General features: G+C 48.2%; 6 protein-coding genes across 7 annotated transcripts; 2 read left to right on the forward strand and 4 right to left on the reverse strand.

Moving 5' to 3' along the window:
* The first annotated feature begins 851 nt into the window (after window positions 1-851).
* Window positions 852-3,417, forward strand: H257_08406. Of its 2 annotated transcripts, XM_009834262.1 has the most exons (4): window positions 852-2,259; window positions 2,835-2,912; window positions 3,037-3,136; window positions 3,211-3,417. In XM_009834262.1, the coding sequence occupies exons 1-4, from the start codon at window positions 874-876 to the stop codon at window positions 3,321-3,323; spliced, it is 1,677 nt and encodes a 558-aa protein (XP_009832564.1). In that variant the 5' UTR covers window positions 852-873; the 3' UTR covers window positions 3,324-3,417. The 2 variants fall into 2 exon arrangements, with proteins under 2 accessions (XP_009832564.1, XP_009832565.1); XM_009834263.1 differs by lacking the exon at window positions 3,211-3,417 and having other exon boundaries at window positions 3,037-3,182.
* A 512-nt stretch (window positions 3,418-3,929) lies between these two features.
* Window positions 3,930-7,067, reverse strand: H257_08407 (hypothetical protein). Its single transcript, XM_009834264.1, has one exon. It carries the CDS (start codon window positions 6,663-6,665, stop codon window positions 4,248-4,250), a length of 2,418 nt encoding a protein of 805 aa, XP_009832566.1. The 5' UTR covers window positions 6,666-7,067; the 3' UTR covers window positions 3,930-4,247.
* Window positions 7,068-7,775: 708 nt separating this feature from the next.
* Window positions 7,776-12,392, reverse strand: H257_08408 (hypothetical protein; the record flags this gene model as incomplete). The annotated part of the gene is made up of 11 exons (XM_009834265.1): window positions 7,776-7,844; window positions 7,977-8,117; window positions 8,296-8,502; window positions 9,031-9,094; window positions 9,792-9,939; window positions 10,081-10,138; window positions 10,253-10,609; window positions 10,668-10,771; window positions 11,254-11,547; window positions 11,597-12,229; window positions 12,275-12,392. 11 exons carry the CDS (start codon window positions 12,390-12,392, stop codon window positions 7,776-7,778), a joined length of 2,193 nt encoding a protein of 730 aa, XP_009832567.1.
* Window positions 12,393-13,709: 1,317 nt separating this feature from the next.
* Window positions 13,710-15,023, reverse strand: H257_08409 (hypothetical protein; the record flags this gene model as incomplete). Its single annotated transcript, XM_009834266.1, has 4 exons — window positions 13,710-13,965; window positions 14,032-14,216; window positions 14,305-14,589; window positions 14,649-15,023. 4 exons carry the CDS (start codon window positions 15,021-15,023, stop codon window positions 13,710-13,712), a joined length of 1,101 nt encoding a protein of 366 aa, XP_009832568.1.
* Window positions 15,024-16,249: 1,226 nt separating this feature from the next.
* On the reverse strand, window positions 16,250-18,583 carry H257_08410 (hypothetical protein). Its single transcript, XM_009834267.1, has 5 exons — window positions 18,307-18,583; window positions 17,961-18,248; window positions 17,734-17,918; window positions 16,675-17,007; window positions 16,250-16,625 (listed from the first exon to the last, which is right to left on the reverse strand). The coding sequence occupies exons 1-5, from the start codon at window positions 18,512-18,514 to the stop codon at window positions 16,353-16,355; spliced, it is 1,287 nt and encodes a 428-aa protein (XP_009832569.1). The 5' UTR covers window positions 18,515-18,583; the 3' UTR covers window positions 16,250-16,352.
* Window positions 18,584-18,981: 398 nt separating this feature from the next.
* On the forward strand, window positions 18,982-20,045 carry H257_08411 (hypothetical protein). The gene is made up of 3 exons (XM_009834268.1): window positions 18,982-19,465; window positions 19,522-19,660; window positions 19,726-20,045. The coding sequence occupies exons 1-3, from the start codon at window positions 19,004-19,006 to the stop codon at window positions 19,926-19,928; spliced, it is 804 nt and encodes a 267-aa protein (XP_009832570.1). The 5' UTR covers window positions 18,982-19,003; the 3' UTR covers window positions 19,929-20,045.
* Window positions 20,046-20,073: the final 28 nt, after the last annotated feature.

The raw sequence follows: 20,073 nt of genomic DNA on the forward strand, positions 1-20,073 counted from the left end.
AGCTGTGCAGGAGGTTTTTGTGCCTTCTAGAGGCTTGTCCTCAGAGTAGAAGACAGCGCAGACTCGTCATGGAACATCACAGGATGTCGTGACCAATCATAATCTAGTATTTGATTGGCTGTTGGAGGAACTGGCACATCTAGAGCCAGTTCCTCCTCTGTCGTCAGAATTAATTCACTTCCGGTTCTCCCTTCCTCCACTTATCTGTCTGCTGCTGCAACCTGCCCATCCAACTCATCCCAATCATCGAGCGTTGACGGAATAGTTTCTAGTGCTAAATTGTAGTTCGTACGTGACAGCAATGTGATGTGGCATACCCGTAACGCTAACGTGTGACAAGCTGCTGCGACCTTCAGCAGTGCAAACTCGGGCATCTGTTGCACCCGTCGACAGAAACACACTTTGAGCATCCCCACCGATGGCGACTACAAACTACTGTACTTCGAAGTATATAAGGTTAATTAGTGTACGGCAGCCACAAACTAAAACTAGTAGTTATCCAAGCATTTCTGGGCGGAAATTGCATGGTCTGTACTCGGGCTTATGGTCGTGATGGTAGCGTTATCAAGGAGAATTACAGTTAACATAGGGCCGAATGGCGTGATTGCACAGTATGAAGGACAAATAAAAAATGAAGGGAAGCAGACCGGTCGAACCCCTGTGCATATATTGTACCATCACCGAATTATATCCAATCATCTCCTATAATGCACGAATAATTGCGAATTATGTCCAATCATCTCGTAGCATGCATATTCATTGATCAGTTGGGGCAAGTCACAGGCATGTCAAACACTAAATTCTGACAAGTGTACCCAAATAGTGTAACTCTTTACCTAGAAATAGTGTGCCACAGTTCCACCTCCATTGAAGATGGCGGCGACACCAGTGCCCTCACGAGTGGGGAATCGCATCCGAAGCTGTGGATCTGGGGTAGTCTCGACAAGCTTCCTGACCATTGCTGCCGCCAGAGCCGTGGGTTCCAGCCTCCGATGGTTGCTTTACTCTAGCCAAGTTGACGACGATGTGATGGCTGTTGGGAGTACAGTCGCATCTGCTCTTGAATGGACGTTTCTGCTGCTCGCACAGACGCTTCTGGTGGTGATCAGTCTTGCGTGTGTCTTGTACTTGCTGTTTCTCCTGCCTCAGCAAGTACCTTCGCAATCCCCGTCCATCCGAGTGTCCATTGCCCTCCGCGTCTGCCGCCTCGAGTCCATCGCACTGGTCGCCGTCCTGGGTGTCACATCGTTCGTGTGGAATGCTCTCTTCGGCTACCTCGTTTCCCAGGAATTCCTCGTGTCAAATCTCGGGACCGTCTTGACCCAAGCTAGTCTTCTCACGGCGTACGTCGCCTTTGCGCCGCACCATCTCCTCGCACATCGTCCCATCGTGAGCGATCCGGTCGTGTCGTTGCTTGCAAGTTTCCCGTTCGTCCTCGTCCGCACGGCGCAGTCTGCCGCGCTCTCGGCCGTCGCGATCCTCTTTAGCTCCACGGACCTCCCGTTTTCAGCCCTACTCACGCTGGTCGCATCCTCGACCAGTCTATTTTTCGTCTACTTTACGACCGCCAAGGCATTTTCGTGCCTGTTTTTGCGAACAGCGTATAGCTGGGAAGGTGCACCTGGGTGTGCACCCACGTGGCTCGAGCTGCAGCACCCAGCGGTGACGTGCACCGAGTGCACCAAGCACGTGCCTTCGCCATCCATCGCGCCGAGGCTAACGCCGTCCGAGCTGTCAAGTCTGCGCTCGCGTCCATCGGCCAACTACATTGCGTTTCTCCAGGCCAGAACGTCGTCACATCCTGGCACGACGATCCAGCCGCACCTCGTGCTGCCGTCCACCCGGTCGTTTGAGTTCTGGAACTTCCAGTTCCAAGCGCTCGACTTGCATCTTGCGGCCGCCAGCGGCAACAGCTCGGCTTTCTTTGCCTCCGAAACGGTGTGGCTCCAAGTGTTTTCCGTCGCCACGGCCACCATCGACGGCTTCGCGTACACATGGCGCGCTCTGAGCGCCTGGAAAGTACAACCAACGAACGCCCAGCCTTCGGGTTTAATTCACGTGACGTGGCAGATCCTCACGAGTGACCAGCCGTCGCCCTCGACGTTTCTGCAGCAGATCACAGCCTCGCCCATGTTACATGCGTTTGTGGCTACGGGGGGACTCCACGCCGCCTTGCCATCTCCATGGACGTGGCCACAAAAGTTAATGGCAAACTCGTTGTGGCACATCACACTGGCCACGGTCTTGCTCTCGTCCAAGGTATGCACAACAGTCGCATGTGTAATATGTACACTAGTAGTATTGTGGTATATTCGATACGAATTTCCAGACCCCGTCGATCCGAATCACGAACTATCGCCGCTATTGGCTAATCCATTTTTGAGGGGATTTGATTGGCTCGAAAGGACAAGTATATTCGACCAATCACAACTCCGGGTTGATTCATTATTGAGGCGACACACCAGGCGAATTTTGGAAGTTTATACCGAATTCACAATATTCCTTGTCAGTATATTGGTCGTGTGTGAGTATTTTGCGTGTTTGATTTGTAAAGTAGTCAAAAAGTAGGTTTTTGATTGTTGATTCTTTGTTATATGATATTTGCACGTCAAGTTGGCGCATATATATATATATATATAAATATATTTATAGTTGTCGTATGCCTGGCATATTGGGTTCGCGTGTATTGTACCTGAAAGGTGGTCTGTACAAGTATCGTCTTTCCAAAGTGGGGGAAGAATACTTATAGTTTTGAAATGTGTGTTTTGAAATTATTCTTATGATATATAAATATATATATGCTATGTTCGTGTGTCAAAGATAAGTTGGATTAGGCGGTGGTGCACTCTGTGGACGCGTTGGCAACGGCAGTGTGTACATCGTTCACCAAAGATAAGCAAGGTGTTGTCCAGGTACGAAATGCAATCAATTTAGACGACTCTTTTCTCTACTTTAATCAATTTAGACGACAAAGATACAAGTATTTTTCTCTACTTTATTTTCATCATAACATGAATCGATGCGGTTGGTATGTAGGTAACACTGCCAGCCATCTTGTACTCGCTGGCGTCGTGTCGAGTTGCGTGTGAAGCATTGAGGGTACCACAAAGCGAAGAGTACGAAGCCATAGTCTACGGTGCGTTTTCTCGTTATAGTTAGTTCCTGTCGATTGTAAAGGAGGCACTATTGTTGAGCTAACTTTGGTTGTAGCGTTGGATTCAGCATTGCAAAAGATCACGGGCGTGTTTGGCCATGTCCTGCCAGAACTCACGCACGAGTTGCCCGTGGCACTGGCGACCAAAGTGACTAGTTATGCCAAGTAATCAAGCATGTTGATTCGTCATCACGGATGTCGTCAGCATTCGCTGGCGTGGCCACGTAGTAGCGACCGAAATACACAGTAATACATATACTTCGAAGTAGATACTACTAGTAGTACTTATTAATACTAGTACTTGTTATTGTTCATTCGATTCGAAATTGGTTGGAGTGTTTGGGTGCTCAATCGAATGAGCAGATTAACCAAATCGGCACACAATCAAAGATCGACCAATCAAAACACATGAATCAACTAGCCAATCAAATCCACTCTTCGAATAATTCAACATCGAATTAGTGTGTGATTGAAATTAGTGTGATACTGGACGATCTTTACATGCAAAAATCAAACAATCGATCGATAGGTTTGGCAAAGAATCAGCACAAAAGGCCAAATATTGGGTAAAATGACAATAGTACTGTTGGGCTCTCGATGATGGGGTTTTGCTTGTGGAGATCGTTTGTATTCTACATCCAGAACGAGTTTGACCTTCAAAGTAGTATTACTATTCATGTCCAAAAGGTGATTGTGGTGATCATCCCCGTGTTATTATGCTTGTTGCCATGATGTGTCGTGGTAGCCAGCGAGAAGGTCAAATAACCTTTATTCACTCAAGTTTATATGCTGTTCTGAAGTGTAATCAAATCGGAACAGGCGTAGTACAGGCTGTAGCAGCAGCGTGAAAACACTGCACATTATTGCTGTCAAGCTTTGACACTCTGGTGCCAAGTGTATCGTGTGAAGTGTGTTAGTTCATCATTTGAAAGGGGCTTTGGCAATCATCGTGTGTTTGCATTGCCAGGCCTCAATCGTATTTAACCCATGGAAACACACGCAACACGACCACTTTTCAAAGCGCGAATGTGTTGTACAACATCAACTACCGATCGTAGCTACTACTATGTAGTACCTCTCCAGCGACATGTCGTTAATGGAGCAGCGCGATGTAGTCATCGTCGTTGGTATGGTCCTCCACTGGTTTGCCATGGCGCTTCTTCATAACGACCGCCACAACGATCACCAGCATCGTCACGACTGCCAGTACCACCACGCCATTCGTTTCCTCCATGTACGACGAACTTATCAACATGGCCAACGACCCTCCCCCTCGTATCACCTTGCGGATGACAAGTCGAACAATGTCCTTTGACTGGACATCAAGGGGCAAGGCCTTCGTAACCTCCGAGGCTGTCGCGTCCATGCTAAACACTGGCGAAGATGGTGACGTAGCTGTGAACGCGTCCAGAGTGTATCCACGGGCGACTGTCACAGAGGTAAACGTTTGCGCGTTTGGCAAGTACGTTGTGCCCACGCCGAACGACGCTTTGTCCGTGGTCGAGTCCTTGGTCGTGGCGACTACATCCGAACATCGCTTGGCATCGACCGTGTCGTCAAACGCCGTACACACAAACTGGGCGCCACCCTCCCCTTTCTGGTTGCAGCAACTCAATTCGTTGTGCGGTTTCAATGTCACAGTGGTGTCGGGGTCGGTGGAAAACACGATCCATCCCCCGCAGGCTTGGAACGGCGCGGGCTGCCACTCGCCCCCCCAGGGCACCCCCTCCTCTTCCCAGTCGTCCCACGGTGTGAGCCCCGGGAACCCCACCTTGTCGCAGGTATCCTTGACAAACCGGCCTTGATCGGCGGGCGATGCCACGTTGAAGCGCGGGGCGTCGCAGTTTTTCAACTCGAACGTCTTTGTTAGGTCTATGCGCTCGGGATCGACCCACCTGGCACGGGGGGCGTTGGAGTGGAAATACACGTTGCACACGGCGTCCACTCGTGTGCGAGCCACGTTCTTCAACTTGATCGCAGCGTCCTTGTCCAGCTTGTCCTGGGGGACTGGGTGGTCTTTTCTGTACGTAAAGATCCAATTGTACTCGGCTTCACCTGCATCCTTGTACTGCCACCAACACGTCAGGCCCAAGAATGTATTCTTGATTGGCACGTCGCTGGCGTCTGGCACAACGTACGTTTCGTAGTTTGCGTTCTGGACTGGGTCATACTTGAGCTTGACGAGGGCAAAGTCGGAATCCTTGACGTTGCATCCACCGTGGTCCCGGGTGGTCAAGAGACTGCTAAACCACGCGTCCACTTTGTGCAACTGTTTGTGACGATGTGCGTAAACCGTCCACGGTGCAAGCGCTGCTGTGTCGAGTTTGCCGCACGCAGTGTACGCCTCAAATGTCAACGTGGTCTTGAAATGGTTCAAACGCAATGTCGTTTCCCCCTCCCTGGCAACAACAATCCACTTCACGTCCGCCCCTGGGGCTTCGACTTTGACCCGCCAAAACACAATGTCGTCAATGGTTCGTGGGGGGGTGCTAGCCATGAGGCCAGTCGCTGCCGCTGTGGTTGCCACGGAGCTTATCAACGAAAAGTAATCGCCAAGGGCGATGGCAAACCCGCAGAAGGTGTCGAAGGCTGCATCTCCAAATGTACATTCCGCGTCAAAATGCAGTTCGTATGACGGGGTATTGTCCGCGGTGGTAGGTGATTTGTACGCGGGTACGTCAAGGACGGTGGCTGGGTCAGCTATCAGGGGTTGCGTCGGAGACTCATAGTCCACGGCATGCAAGGTCACCCCGACCGATTCGATGAGAGTATCGCTATGGATGTTGAGGGTTTGCGTAAACTCACACGCGTCGGCCCCGTCGCACTGCTTGGTGTACCCCCCCGCACTCAAAGGGCATGTGTACACCGTATACCATTCCTTCAAGGTCACTCCAAAGTCGCAGCTTCGGTGGCAGTTTGGACCGGTGAGTGCAAGCAGAGTCGCCCAGTCAGCATCAGTCGCCGGTGGTGTGCTGAGCTTCCCCCACTCTTCAGTCGAGAATGGCTTGGACAAGCAAGTAACCCACGCGGCGACGACTGCGTTTTCTCCTTTCCCGAGGATTTCGTCGTCTGGCTTGTCCCCTTGGTTTGATAGCGATGTTGGCTCCGAGCTCAAGATGCCCCGCGAAGTCACGCTCACGGCGTCGCATCGAGTGTCACTACATTTGTTATTCACGGCGCTGGTACGGTACGTCGTCAGCTTGGCTACCGTCGCTTGATACGCTGCGATGTTGGCGTCCGTAAAATCGCTGGCGTCGGCAGCGGTGGTGCACCAGTCCTTCTTGTCACCAAATGGACGCAACGAGTCTGTCACTGCCACACATGTGGCACACGTCGACGACTTTGCAGCTGGAGTATACTCGTGCGCGTTGACTGCAAAGTTGTACGCGCCAGGACATCGTTCAGTTGGAATCGCATGGTAGAGCAAGGCAGGACCGTTCATTTCAAAGTTGATGTACGTGTACAGCTTGGTGTCGACAGCCGCGAGCTTGGACGCGGATTTGTCGTTCATGTAGGTCAACTCGAGCTCCACACGAGGTGAGGACGTGGTCGGTGGCTCGGGCTCGTTTGCCAAATCGTGGTGGAAGCTGCTGCGGGGATACGGATATGACAAGCCCGTCGCGTCGGCGAAAAAGTTGGGGAAGCAGTCGGCGTCGTCGTTTTCGGTGTTTGCAATGATGGCAAACGCAAACTGGTTGTTGTCGTCACCTCATTTACACACTGCGTACGTGTCTTGACGCATCGCAGGACCGTCCCCGTCCAATGGCAACAGGATGTGACGCTCTTGGCGTGCCGCCTTGGACTCCACCCACTCGATGCGGGCGTGAACTACCCCCATGAGCCCTGCCGACAGAACAAAGCGATGCATTCTTGGGGGAAACAAGTCGACGAGTGATGACGGGGGCAGCGTCGCCCCTTCCCCAAACCCACAGCGGATTGGTCGCCAACATTTCAATGGCGGTTTCACCACTTCGGTTTCAGTATGAAACGTCGCGCGGACGAATGCGCCACGCAGAATGCATCTAGGACATCGTTATAACACCGTTGCTTATTTCCGATACTGACGATAACGTTAGTTGAAGAAGAATGGCTACGAACGCCGGTAGGTACTGTAGTCGTCCAAAAAAAAGATTCGGGGGAAATAGTAAGCGAGCTAACGTTTACGCAGAACAAACAATAATACTACATAGTACGCCACAACGACATTGGTGGCCCACGCATACGCCCCCCGTGGTCAACAGCTACTACTAACGTTACTTGTGCGTATAGTGCTCAATATACAAAACTACTAAGTTCCCTGATCCTTCGACAAATACTACTAGTATTAATACTAACGTTAGTACTAGTATTATTCAACACTCGTCCACTTTGACCGTGTTAAAGTAGGTAACGGGAAGCCGCCAGTTACTCGAGTGGGCAACACTGACTTATCGATTCATAACCTATAGCCCCATTATATACTGAAGTATATAACGAGGCTATAGTTTATATGAATCGATGCCGTCAAGATTGCGTTTACGCTAACGTTACTGTTTATCGTGCAATACGTTGGTGCGTCATACTATATGCAGGGCTTACTATACTAGTACTAGTATATATACAGGTACTACATTATCGTTGCTTAGTGCATGTGATATCTCTCCAAGGTCGTGATGAGGGCTTGCCGCAAGTGATCCATCGAGACATTTGCCTACACACACCACATAACATCGTCGCACATATAAAGCACACTACATACTGTAGACCCCCCCCCCTCGACCGACTACAGTACGTACTACTGTACAACTCAAATATATCGTGCAAACTCCACCGCTAAATTTACCTCGGAATCGCTAGCCAGCGCCAAGAGACCCGCCATGCGGGTCACGGACACCACCTCCGCGGCACTCAATCCGTCCGTGTCGACCACCATGTCGTCCATGTCGACGTCGTCATCCCACGGCATTTGCGACCTCACCAATTCCTACCATCCAACTGATTATTCGGTTCATAGACTCAGACTCAGGAAGACTCATTCGAGTCAGACCCAGGATACGATTCGGTCGATAGAACGAGGCAGACTCAGACTCAGGATCCGTTCGACTCTGACTCAGATCGATCGTGTGACAAACAAGGACGATATATATATATGAACCACGGACCAAGATTTGCCGGCGACCGGCGGCGTCGGGGTGCCCCACGTGCACGACGTGCTCAAATCGCCCTGGCTGAAGGAACGCCTCGTCGATCGCGTCCAAGCAGTTGGTGGCCGCGAGCACAAACACATACTGGTCGGACGAGTTTGCATGACGCACAGATCGAAGCGCGTCGATTTCTTGGAGCAACTGCGACGCCATTCGAGAGCCCATCTAACAATGTCCCCAAGAATTATAACACCATCGTCACACATGAACACAAACGGCGGTGGGTGTGGTGTATGCAAATATTCATGATCAACTAGCTGGCTGCGTTCTAAACGTACGAACAGAACCAGGAAATATACATGACCCAGTTCACGTCTAAAACCCTCATTGTAATATTGTATACTTTTTTAGACGACGTACTTGCACCCATATTAAACGAAGGCATGATCAATCATATCCATGCAATAACCCTATACTGTATTTGTCGTCATTGATTGGACTGCACCATAAAATATATATAGCGTGAATATAAATAATTATATACTAGTAATAATATTATTCACAGTAGTAGTCAATGTACACTTCAAGCGATTGGACTAATATATTTTATCATACATTGTTCAAACTTCATTACAACGTGCATGACACATACAAGAGTGAAATAATAGAATAGGATTCGACGTAAGAAACCAATCGTCGTAGGCAACATAACATCCATAGAATTTAATAGATGATTCAGTTCGACTACCGTACCTGACCAGACGACGACCGCGACGCAAACAGGGACTGGAATTCATCTAAGAACACAATGCACGGACTAGGACAGCCACACGTTAGCCGTCGATTCTTGCAATCAATGAAATGAATGCAATTGTATGCATTCCAGCACACATTGCAAATGTTCTAGCGAACTGATATATATATATATATTGTCACTTTGATTCAAAATTTGTTGTGGGGTATTATGTACTGTGGATTTGATACGAATTTCCAGACTTTGTCAAATCGAATCAATCGACGCTATTGGCGCTTCCATTTTTGAGTGGATTTAATTGGCTCGAAAGGACAAGTATATTCAACCAATCAGAACTCCGGGCTGATTCAATATTGATGAGACAAACCGCGCGCATATTGGAAGTTTTATTTCACAATATGTGTAGCACCCAATCGACTAATCTATATCCAGAACGCAAACCAAGTGGCCAATCCAATTCATATTCTACGTCGAAGTAGTCAGTATGACTCAAATTCGAGTGAGCCTCATGACAACTGACCAATCAAATCCATTCAACTTTGAATTAAAGTGTTGTAGCACAAATGAGTCTGAAGAGCATGACAACAGGACAGATTTTGAGCTCATACGAAATTCAGTACAAAAAGCTAATCTGACGATGGATTTGGCGAATCAGCACAAAAGCCCAATTTTTGGCCAATATAACGAGTCCAATTGTACGCATCCAGGACACCTATCATATAATCTAGCGTACGGATATATATATATATATATAATATACCTCATGGCCCGCGCCGTTTGAAAGACTCGCGTGACAGCCTTTTCACTCTCGCCAAATTCAGCGGAAATCAAGTCGCTGGCGGTGACGTTCATAAAGTTGCACATTGTCGCAGTCGCAGCCGCCTTGGCCAGCATGGTTTTGCCCGTGCCTACGCCCCAAAAACGATTAATATGCGCAAAATATACCGAAAAGGCGTTGAATTTGGACCCGTTTGCGTTTAAAACGATAACGAAAATTTGACGACTTTTTCAAGGACGAGGTATAATAATATTTCAGTATTTTTTTATACCTGGAGGGCCATATAGCAGCAATCCAATGGGGGGCGTGATGCCCATGCGCGCAAACACCTGACCAGTCTCCCCGTCAAATTATATATTTAAATATATATATTGTCGGCTTTTGTGTTTTCGATATATATTGATAATACGCTCATACACGAAATAACATGTATATCTACCTACCTCGGGCTTGTCAAAGGGCCAGACAACCATCTCTTGCAGCGTTTGCTTGACATCTGAAGCGCCCCCAATGTCATCCCACGACACATTTGGCCTCGACACGACCGACGTCGCCGACTGTTTGGGGGCTTGGCGGTGGGACGACGTTATCAGGTCAAGGGGCAAAGTGACGTTATCGTCGTTCGTGTACTTCAAGTTCTCGACGACGGCAGTGGCGACGGCGTGTCGCATGTACGAGATCACGTCACCAGGTTGCTGGCCGTGTTGCATCAACACGGCGGTCACCGATGGGCTGGCCACGTCACAGGATGGAGCCCCCAACGACTGCAGCAACTTTTGCCGAAACGGAAGCGCCGTCAGCTACGATAACGTCATGATTCGATCAGGAAACACGTCGAATCCAACCAGCTTTACTTGCCTCCATGTCAATTTCGTCGTCAAAGCACTGCCGCACCCTGGGAAACAACTGGGTCATGTCCACCACCGTGCCAACCACTGCGATTCGCGCCGATGGTTCCACTTCTACTTGCATCGAATAAAATAAAACTATTGTCAAAAATCTGTACTATGGCCGTCCAAGGCGAATCGACAATGAATTCGACAAATATGTATTTGAGATTGTCCTAGCCAATCAAAGTGCACACGAACCAAACATTCCATTCACTTCGATTGAGTAAGTTTCAAATCGATTCGAAACTGGAGCACTCAGCAGAATCCTAAAGATAATAGATTAAAGAACCGCCAAAGCCAATCAAATCACGTACAGTCAAATTTCTGCCAATTCAAACGATTGACTCGGCCCAGTACTAATCGTTGTATAGTATGGATTGTACAAGCATAAATTGGATCGAATGGATTCGAATGCTATTTGGCAAAATGACTCACAAGTCCAAGTTTGGGTGAAGTGCACAATATGTGAACCAACTAAGTTGCTCCGACACACACAAACCAACTGTATTCCCGAAATGACAGGCAACAATGCAACAACAGGAGGTTTCACATACGTAGCGAGTGGAGCGCGTTAACGAAATCGGCAATCCGGTGGGCCGCGGGGCCGTCCAGCGTCTTGGGGAAGAGCCGCTCGATGTGTTTGATGCATATGACAGCCGGTTGCAAGTGGAGGGCCGCAGTAAAACACGCCAGAAACGGCCGCTCCAGCGACGACGATGACGGCGACTGCAACGTGAGGATGGTCGCGTCCATCTCCAGCAATGTTGCGCCGTGGTGGCTAGCGAGGAGGTGCACGGCGCTGGTCTTGCCAGAGCCCATGGGGCCATGCATGAGAATTCGGCAAATGTCTACAAAGTACATCGTCTCGTATGATAATCATTCAACTATGCGAGGTACTGGAGGGCGTTGTGTGCTGCGTGAGGACTTGGGTGGCGAGAGTCACGAGCGCAGTGGCCGAAGCATGGGGGACAAATGACTTGGAAGGATCGACGATGCGAAAGCTGGACGTGGATGGGTGCGACACTGTCAATTGGGTCTGGTTGGTCACGACTCCAAATCGACGGCCGTGCAAATGCAGCTGCTGGTCATGACGTGGCAGAACATGTTGGTTTGAGGGATCGGTGGTGGTGTCGGGGGTAGCGCCCAGACGGCAGCGCCAGGTGCCGTAGTCAAGCCCGTGCCAGATGCAGTGCCACAGCATGTTGTCGTCGAAGATGCCGCCGACGAGCATGGGAAGGAGTGGGAGCTGCTGTTGATCGGATACCAAAGACCCGACAAAGTCCAAATGAATGTACTCGATAGAGGGGATCACGTGATTGGGAATGCGATGCAGTTTGACGGTCGTGGGCAAATGGTGCGAGAAGGTAGGTGGCAATGCGCCATGTACAATGGGCTCGAGGTTCTCATCTGACGGTTGAGGAGATGATGGTGATAACGACGCCGCAAGGAGTCTAGCACGACGGAGCCACAGCACCTCGGGCGAGGCCTCGCATCCGGCCAATGCGACGTAGCTTCCAGGAAGCAAGCCCGCTACTTTCGTCGTAAACTATCGTGTATGCGTACCTAACATCATACCTCGTTGCATGGTGTCAGCTGAAAGGCCAATGTCGCCTGCTTGGAGTATGGACGTAGCATGCTTGCGTGCCGCCGCCGACTTTGGCGGCAACTCCACGGCGTCAAACGTCACGTCCATCAAAGGGCAACGGATTCGTGCTCGGATTGCAATGCACCAATCAAAGTCGACTCATTGTATAATTTTATTTTTGTATCAGATGACACAGGTAACGTTATTAGGACACGTTTTCCTACTTTTTACCTAATTTTTACCTAATTTTTTGCGATTTTTTACGCAAATCACTATACCAAAAGTTAAGAAAACGATGCCTTTCAAGTCTTTTTCTAAATCGTGAAAAAAAAGAGGTAAATCGATTTTGAATGTTAGCACACCAGTCTTGTATCCATAATTCATGTAGGTCGCATTTGTCAAAACGTGTAGTGAGTCGGCAGCGGACATGTTTAATTCACCAAATGTTAAGTAATCTCTTTATATATTAATAGTCAGTAGTGGAGGTGATTATCCTTCAATATTTCATAACCTTTCCACTTGAGTACCTCTATAAGCCTATATTTTATCAGACGTATGTAGAAAAAAGAAATATGTCATAATTTAAAAAGATAACATCGAAATATAGCATCAAGTTAACATCAATATTTGTCATGTTTTATGACGAACAATGATGACTAACGTTATCCAGAAAGTACACGACTTTGTCGTTGAATTGCTCAGCAACGGCATGTCTGAGCGTGATACATTTAATATGAAAACTGAAGACATGGTTGCGGGCTACACAACTAGATATGGTATGCGACAATTGCACTTATTTAGCATGCGTGAAGTGAGCTCAAACATGCCAAAAAACTGAAATACAGCTTACTTTGGGTGTGATTATACCCTGTAAAAAGCATTGTAACACTGTCCATGACACTTTATTACGTAGTATCGATGTTGTTGTACTCGCTACCATATACTTGTGTTGATCGGTGATCTCTCAGCCACGAAGCAGCACATTAAAGACAGCACTTTGGCGAAAACTTCAAATATAGGGTAAATATGGCAACTATAATTTATAGCATATATTGATATGTTATTTTTTTAACATTTAAATGTCATATTTTTAAAAGTTATGCAACCGTTCACAGTGCAATCGATTGAAGAAGATGGCAATCCTTCAAAATGGCAATTAAAAGTAGTGCGCTGCTGCTTTCTCCTTTTTTCGGCTGATTTGATTAACAATATACTTACGATATCGTTGTTTGACGATCGAAAAGTTGATCATTTATTTCCCGCACCCTCCTGCATATATTTTCGTAGACCATAACTTGTAGGATTATAATTTGACACCTCAGCGTCGAGTTACTACGTCGTACATGCCTTCCACTCAAAAGGAAATGTGTTCGTAACAGTACATTGGACTATTACGTACTACAGTAGTTGTGTTGCCAGAGAATATTAGCTTATCGCGCTCTGGTGCATCAAGTCCATGAAACGTTTTCTCGAAGGCAAGAACCCCGCATACCACCGTCGGGTCATTTCGCGCCGCACGTACTCATCCTTCTGGTCGTCTTGGATGCCCGTCACATCGACGCTCCTCAACGCCGCGAACTCGTCCACACTCAAAAACCCGGTGGTGGGTCGAAATATGTGCGACACACGGCCGACTGAGCGCAGCAAGATGTGTGTTGGCGATACTTGCCGCACCTCGGTCCTACATGCAACGAAAAAGCTAAGTTTACCGTCCACAACAACCCCCGAACTGACAGTGAATACGCACCACGACATGTCGTGCTGCTGCTTCTGGAGGGGGTGGCATAGATATGTTTCGTCGTGTTCGACTTGCCGCATGACCATGACGAACCGATCTGCTTCGACGAAGTGTCCTTGGAGCAAGTTCACGAACGTTCCTTTAGGAGTGATCGTGTGAAACAGGCGAGTGTTGGATGTCATCTCTTCCACCACCTAACCAAACACAAAGATCAGTCACGTGTGTGTTGACCCTCCACTCGTTCATCTAAGTACTTGCCGTTTCATAATTGGGGAAATTCACCGCCTTCATGTTGGTCTCGACCAGGCGTCGAAACATTTGGATCGTTCCTGGCCACGTAAACTGTACCCGATCCATGCACGTAAAGAGGTCGTCGCGCTCGTCCGACGATTGAAATTCAAATTGGACAAACTCCTCTTCATTTTTCACGGCAGGGAGCAACGCTAACGGCTCGTGCATGTTGTGGTACATTTGCTGCGTGAGCCACTCCTTGCCCAGGTTTCGAGCACTCGGGTCGGCCACCAACGTCGCACTGTGCCACACGTCATTGCTGCGGGACATGGGCGGCTACATTCAGACACGCAACGATCTCACATGCTTGTCTCTATGGAAATGTGAAGACGCACCGGAATGTTCATCATGGCAAAGCGTTGCATGGCCTGGATGAGGGATTGATACTCTTGCGTTTGAGTGACCAGGGACTGGCGGTCCTTCAAGACACGATGGGCTTCTCTTTTGAACACGGTAGCAACGGAATGCCAGGACAACGGACCATCGCTTGCTTCACGCGGCGCCACTGACGACGGCCTGCCTGCTTGAAGGTTGTCAAGGACCGACTGAAGGTGCTCGTACTGTGCTTTGACAACCGCCTCGTCAGCATAAACCTTGCGGCGATGCTCGCGCTGCTTCTCTCGAAAGTATCGCCGCCGAGCGAGGGTTTTGTCGACAATCATCAGCATCGCGTCCGTGTGGGCATGGGTCGCGCCAGTGTTGGATGGCATGCTTGACGTGACTATGAGTGATGGGCTGGTGCATCCATGGTCAAATGTGATTGGTGCAATCTGTCACTGCAAACATAAGTGATTTTGTAAACAAATATCCTGTGTAATCCAATTGTATATTCAATATTAATATAACAGGGAAATGTAAATCGATGAATTTTGAATTTCAGTGTGGAACCAAGCTGGAGGCGACAAAGTCCGTCATTTTGTTCACAGCACCCGACGAAAGTTGTTCAGCATACCAATGCCACCACAACGGCTGACCCTTCGGCAAAAGCGGGAAGTTCAACGGTGCTATTCCTTACGAGGGATCGCACTCTGACACAAACATGCGCATGGGCACTGCATGAGTATCGTGCCCCCTGAGAGTCGTCTGATCCGATGTCTTTGCAGTTAAGGGCGTGTTTCAAGTAGATATGTTTAGCAAATGATAGTAAATATTGTGGATTCGATACGAATTTCCAGACCCCGTCGAACCGAATCTCGCCGCCGAATCGAATCACGAATCGACGCTATTGGCTGATACATTTTTGAGTGGATTTGATTGGCTCTTACAGAAGGACAACCAATCACAACTTTCAATATTGATTAGACAAACCAGGCGAATTTTGGAAGTTTATAGCGAATTCACAATAATGATTTTGCATGTATCTCATGTCTATGTGCTTAACGTTCCAAGAGGGAGTCAACTTGGAATGTTTTACATCGAATACTATGGAGGCCCCTCACCAAGCCGAGACGTCACGAAATAAGCAAGTAGGTTTCCTACTTACTTGAAGATCATCATATACGACCACTCCTTATCTCCTTATTAATAGCCATACAGTAATAAGGAAGTTATATGTATATTGTGCTTTCGACTGAAATTTCGTGTTGTGGATTCTCGTTGGAATTTGAATCGATTTGATTGGCTACCTCAGATGAGCTCAAAATTATTAACGTTAGCCAATTAAAACCCTCTCAATGAAATTCAACACCAATCAGATCGATTGTGGATCGGTTTGGCCCACTCCCCAAATTTGTATCAAATTGACAATACTACTTCAGTACGTAGTAGTATTAATTAACACCAAATGCCCACAACTACGGTATACTGTAGTACAGCTCCAAGTACGTGCTACAGTACTACAGTAGTTCAAAGTGCAATACTACTAGTAGTAGTAGTACTAGTACGTACATACAGTACTGCATGATATGGCCACCTAACAGTGCCGACTTTTACAAATGTTGAATCGAATCTCGCGTCCATTTCGTATTTACATTGGATGCTAGTACGAAATACAGTAGGCCTACTAGGTACTAGTATGTATTGCATATACCGAGCGTGTCCTATTTCAACGGGCAATGGATGCGCGCCATTTCTACTGGGTCGTACAGCTGACAGTCCAATCTGTGCTGCGCTAATTCGAGAAACATTCGCACAGACACGGGCAAGATTGTGTCGTTGAAGTCGAACGTGCTGCTGTGCAACGTGCGGTTCTGACTGGCGGACGACACGGTGCCAATGAAGAAGAACGCGCCGGGGCGCTCCTTGAGGTAAAACGAAAAGTCTTCCGATGCACAGAGCGGCAGGCCGTCGGCGGTGACGTTAGCCTCCCCGGCCTACACGCGTGACATTCCAACGAACATGTGACATGTCAGCATGACATACCACAGACTGCGCCACCTTGCGCACAATCTCGGCTTGGTCCACGGCGTTCACAGTCGCCGGGTACCGTTCGTCAAACTGAATCGTGCCTTGCACGCCGAACGCCGCCGCCGTGTGCGTGACGATTGCCGACATGCGGGTCCTGATCACGTCAGCAACGGATGGGGCAAAGTCGCGCGTGGTGCCCGACATGGTGACCGACGACGGGATGACGTTATCGGCTTCCCCGCCGTGGACTTGGGCAATTGTCACGATGGCGCTGTCGTGGGCTGAAATGTTGCGGCTTGTGATCGTCTGCAGCGCCACGATAACATGACCAGCCGCCACAATCGGGTCCTATTCCCCTCTTAGTCTACTCCATATATATATATATGTGCGGATATATATATTGAGAGGTACGGATATGGAGACATATACCTGTCACTCATGCGCATATACATTATAAATATATATATATATATATATATATATTGACTAATACATGCATAAATTATATATATACTAGTATATATGTATTATATATAGACGAATATATATATATTATATATATATTAGTCAACGGTATATGGCTCAACACTACTGAAGTACTATATGAGCACTTTTGAAAAAATATATATATATATGTATATTTAAAAAATTCAAAGGTTCGCACATTATCAAGCGTTGGTAGAATACCCAAACAATGTGTCCATCAAGTTATCATGAAATAAACGTTAATATCCAAAACAAAAGAGAGAATATGGTTGAAAAATTGTCGATTTGATACGAATTTCCAGACCACATCGAATCGATTGATCTCGCCGCCAAATCGAATAGTCACGAACTATCGACGCTATTGGCTAATCCATTTTTGAGTGGATTTGATTGGCTCTTGCAGAAAGGACACGTATATTCAACCAATCAGAAATCCAGCGTGATTCAATATTGATTAGACAAACCAGGCGAATTTTGCAAGTTTATAGCGAATTCACAATATATCCAACATATCTTTACGAAATAACTCATCAACATATACAGAAAACCCAAAGTAGTCGTGACAAGGTATAGAAATAGTATTAATACCAGTGTCTGGTGGGGAGCTGACCCGTGTCCACCTGGCCCTGTGAGGGTGATGCGAAAGGTGTTGCCGTGGGACATGACGGCGCCGGCCTTCACCGCCACGACGCCCTCGGGGAAGTTGACGTTGTGGTACCCATACACTTCGTCCACGCCGTCCAAACAGCCGTCCTTGATCATCGCCACGGCCCCTGGTCATGCCATGTCAAGGTCGTGATGTAGAAGAAACGCACCGAAATGGCCTTCTTCCGCAGGCTGGAAGAGCAGGCGCACGCATGTGTTGACAGGGAGATGCTCGCGACGGCGTTGCAGCAGTTGCGCAAACCCGGCCAACGACGTCATGTGTCCGTCGTGACCGCACATGTGGGCAGCGCCAGCCGTGATCGACTTATATTCCAACGATGGGTTCTCTTCTGTCATGGGCAACGCGTCCATATCCCCTCGGAAAGCGACGCATGAAATGGACCGCGGAGACGTGGACGATTTCGGGTCGACGGGCCCAAAGATGTTTACAACCAGGCCTGAATAGACTTGATGAGGACGACAGAGAAGCATGGTCCATGACGGTTGCAAGTTTACCTGTGCCAGCACACGCGTGAATGTCTTGTTCAGCGATGCCAGCTTCGTCAATCAAGAATCGACGCAAGGTTTGCTGGGTGTTGACTTCTCGAAAGCTGAGCTCGGGGTGGGTGTGAAAGTGACGGCGCAACGTCACCAGACGATCGAAGAAGGCAATGTATTCCCCGGACGTCGTCGGCAGCGTGGAGGAAGCGGCAGTGGCAACCATGAGTGGGCACGGGGAAGCAAGCGGAGATGTCGGAAGCGTTTGGGAGTGGCGAGTCTGTTGAAGCTCGGACGATTGTCATGCTCGTCGCTTGGGAAAGGACGACTTGCAACCTACGACCATAGTGTAAAGCATGTGCGCATGTAATAATATTGTTTGAAATTGAATTTTGATATTATTATATAAACGTTTGTAAAGTACTTGGAACCTATTTTAAACATGGTGAAATATATTATAGAGATTGTGCTGATAGTAACATCTTACCTATATATTGAAATGTACTCAACTGTGTACACCCTCCTAATGTAAGATTGATGATTTGTTAGTTGCCTGCATGAATGCAGTATACATTGTTCAAGGTTAAATTCCATATCAATTCATATATAAATTATATATTGATTTCAGATTTATCACGATAAAATACTATCCTCCGGATAAAAGTTTATCCGGATTACCCAACGAAGATTCGACGGTAACGTTATTGTTGCACTGATGTCGTCCACGGCGCTGTTGGGCGTGCTTGCATTGGCGGTGCTGACGGGTGTGTATGTGTTCCTGAGCCATGCCCCTGTGGTAGACATTCCTGCCTGTCAGGGCATGTCGCTGTCCTTTATGATTCAAGGCGTGTTGCCCAAATTCGTTGGAGGTCGCGACGACAAGCTGGGAACCGTCACCGCCCTGTGGAAGTGTGCGAGTCTGTATCAGGAGCAGCACTCCAACTTTGTGGTTTCGAGCTTCGCCCTCGTGTACGTGTCGCTCCAGACATTTGCCATTCCCGGCCCCCTCATCCTCAGCATCCTCTCGGGGGCGTTATATCCCTTTTTCTATGCGAATTTGCTCGTTGCGGTGTGTGCCACCACAGGCGCGTCGCTATGTTTCTTGTTGTCGCATTACTTGGGCCGCAACTTGGCATTGCGACTTCTTCCCGACATGTTGGCTTCGTTCAAGGCCAAGGTACCACACCTCTTCATCGCTTGGAACCCGTCGTGATGATGTGTGGCATGTGCTAGATTGCAGATAACCGCTCCAACCTGTTCTACTACATGCTCTTCCTCCGTCTCACGCCATTGCTTCCGAACTGGTTTGTGAACGTCGCGTCTCCTCTCGTGGACGTTCCTTTCGGTATATTCGTCGCGGCCACCTTCATCGGTATACATGTGTCACAATTACAAGGCATTTCGATGATTTGTTTATTATACACAATCCGTGGATAGGGCTCATTCCTGCGAACTGCATTCACATTTCCACGGGGGCGACGTTGGGCAGCACGGCCTCTGACGCCAGCAGCGGCAACAATATGGTTAACTTTGGCATCTTGTTTGCGTTGCAGTTCCTGGCTCTGTTGCCGACCTTGTTCAAGAGTAAGCTGCAGGCTTTGGATGATGGGGCCACACCAACCACCAAAAAAGCCAACTAAGCGAATGAACGTGGCTGTTTCCTTTGATATATCATGCAAACGTATACGAGTAGTCGTGTATCGTACTACTTACAGTTCGTACAGGTGGTTTACGATACCAATCGATTCAATAACGACACAACTCTACAGTAGCTTATAACTTCTC

Source organism: Aphanomyces astaci (genome assembly GCF_000520075.1).
Source record: "Aphanomyces astaci strain APO3 unplaced genomic scaffold supercont1.18, whole genome shotgun sequence".
In the NCBI taxonomy this organism is placed as follows: Eukaryota; Oomycota; class Saprolegniomycetes; order Saprolegniales; family Verrucalvaceae; genus Aphanomyces; species Aphanomyces astaci.

Excerpts from the sequence above, each read along its gene's own strand:
- H257_08406 (XM_009834262.1), top strand. The coding sequence starts at position 874 with ATGGCGGCGACACCAGTGCCCTCACGAGTGGGGAATCGCATCCGAAGC. Across the intron at positions 2,260-2,834 it reads CGGTCTTGCTCTCGTCCAAG|GCGGTGGTGCACTCTGTGGA; the intron begins GTATGCACAACA and ends AAGTTGGATTAG. Across the intron at positions 3,137-3,210 it reads GTACGAAGCCATAGTCTACG|CGTTGGATTCAGCATTGCAA; the intron begins GTGCGTTTTCTC and ends CTTTGGTTGTAG.
- H257_08407 (XM_009834264.1), bottom strand. The coding sequence starts at position 6,665 with ATGAACGACAAATCCGCGTCCAAGCTCGCGGCTGTCGACACCAAGCTG.
- H257_08410 (XM_009834267.1), bottom strand. The coding sequence starts at position 18,514 with ATGGTTGCCACTGCCGCTTCCTCCACGCTGCCGACGACGTCCGGGGAA. Across the intron at positions 18,249-18,306 it reads TCACGCGTGTGCTGGCACAG|GCCTGGTTGTAAACATCTTT; the intron begins GTAAACTTGCAA and ends AAGTCTATTCAG. Across the intron at positions 16,626-16,674 it reads GCAAGGTGGCGCAGTCTGTG|GCCGGGGAGGCTAACGTCAC; the intron begins GTATGTCATGCT and ends TCACGCGTGTAG.
- H257_08411 (XM_009834268.1), top strand. The coding sequence starts at position 19,004 with ATGTCGTCCACGGCGCTGTTGGGCGTGCTTGCATTGGCGGTGCTGACG. Across the intron at positions 19,466-19,521 it reads TGGCTTCGTTCAAGGCCAAG|ATTGCAGATAACCGCTCCAA; the intron begins GTACCACACCTC and ends GGCATGTGCTAG. Across the intron at positions 19,661-19,725 it reads CGTCGCGGCCACCTTCATCG|GGCTCATTCCTGCGAACTGC; the intron begins GTATACATGTGT and ends ATCCGTGGATAG.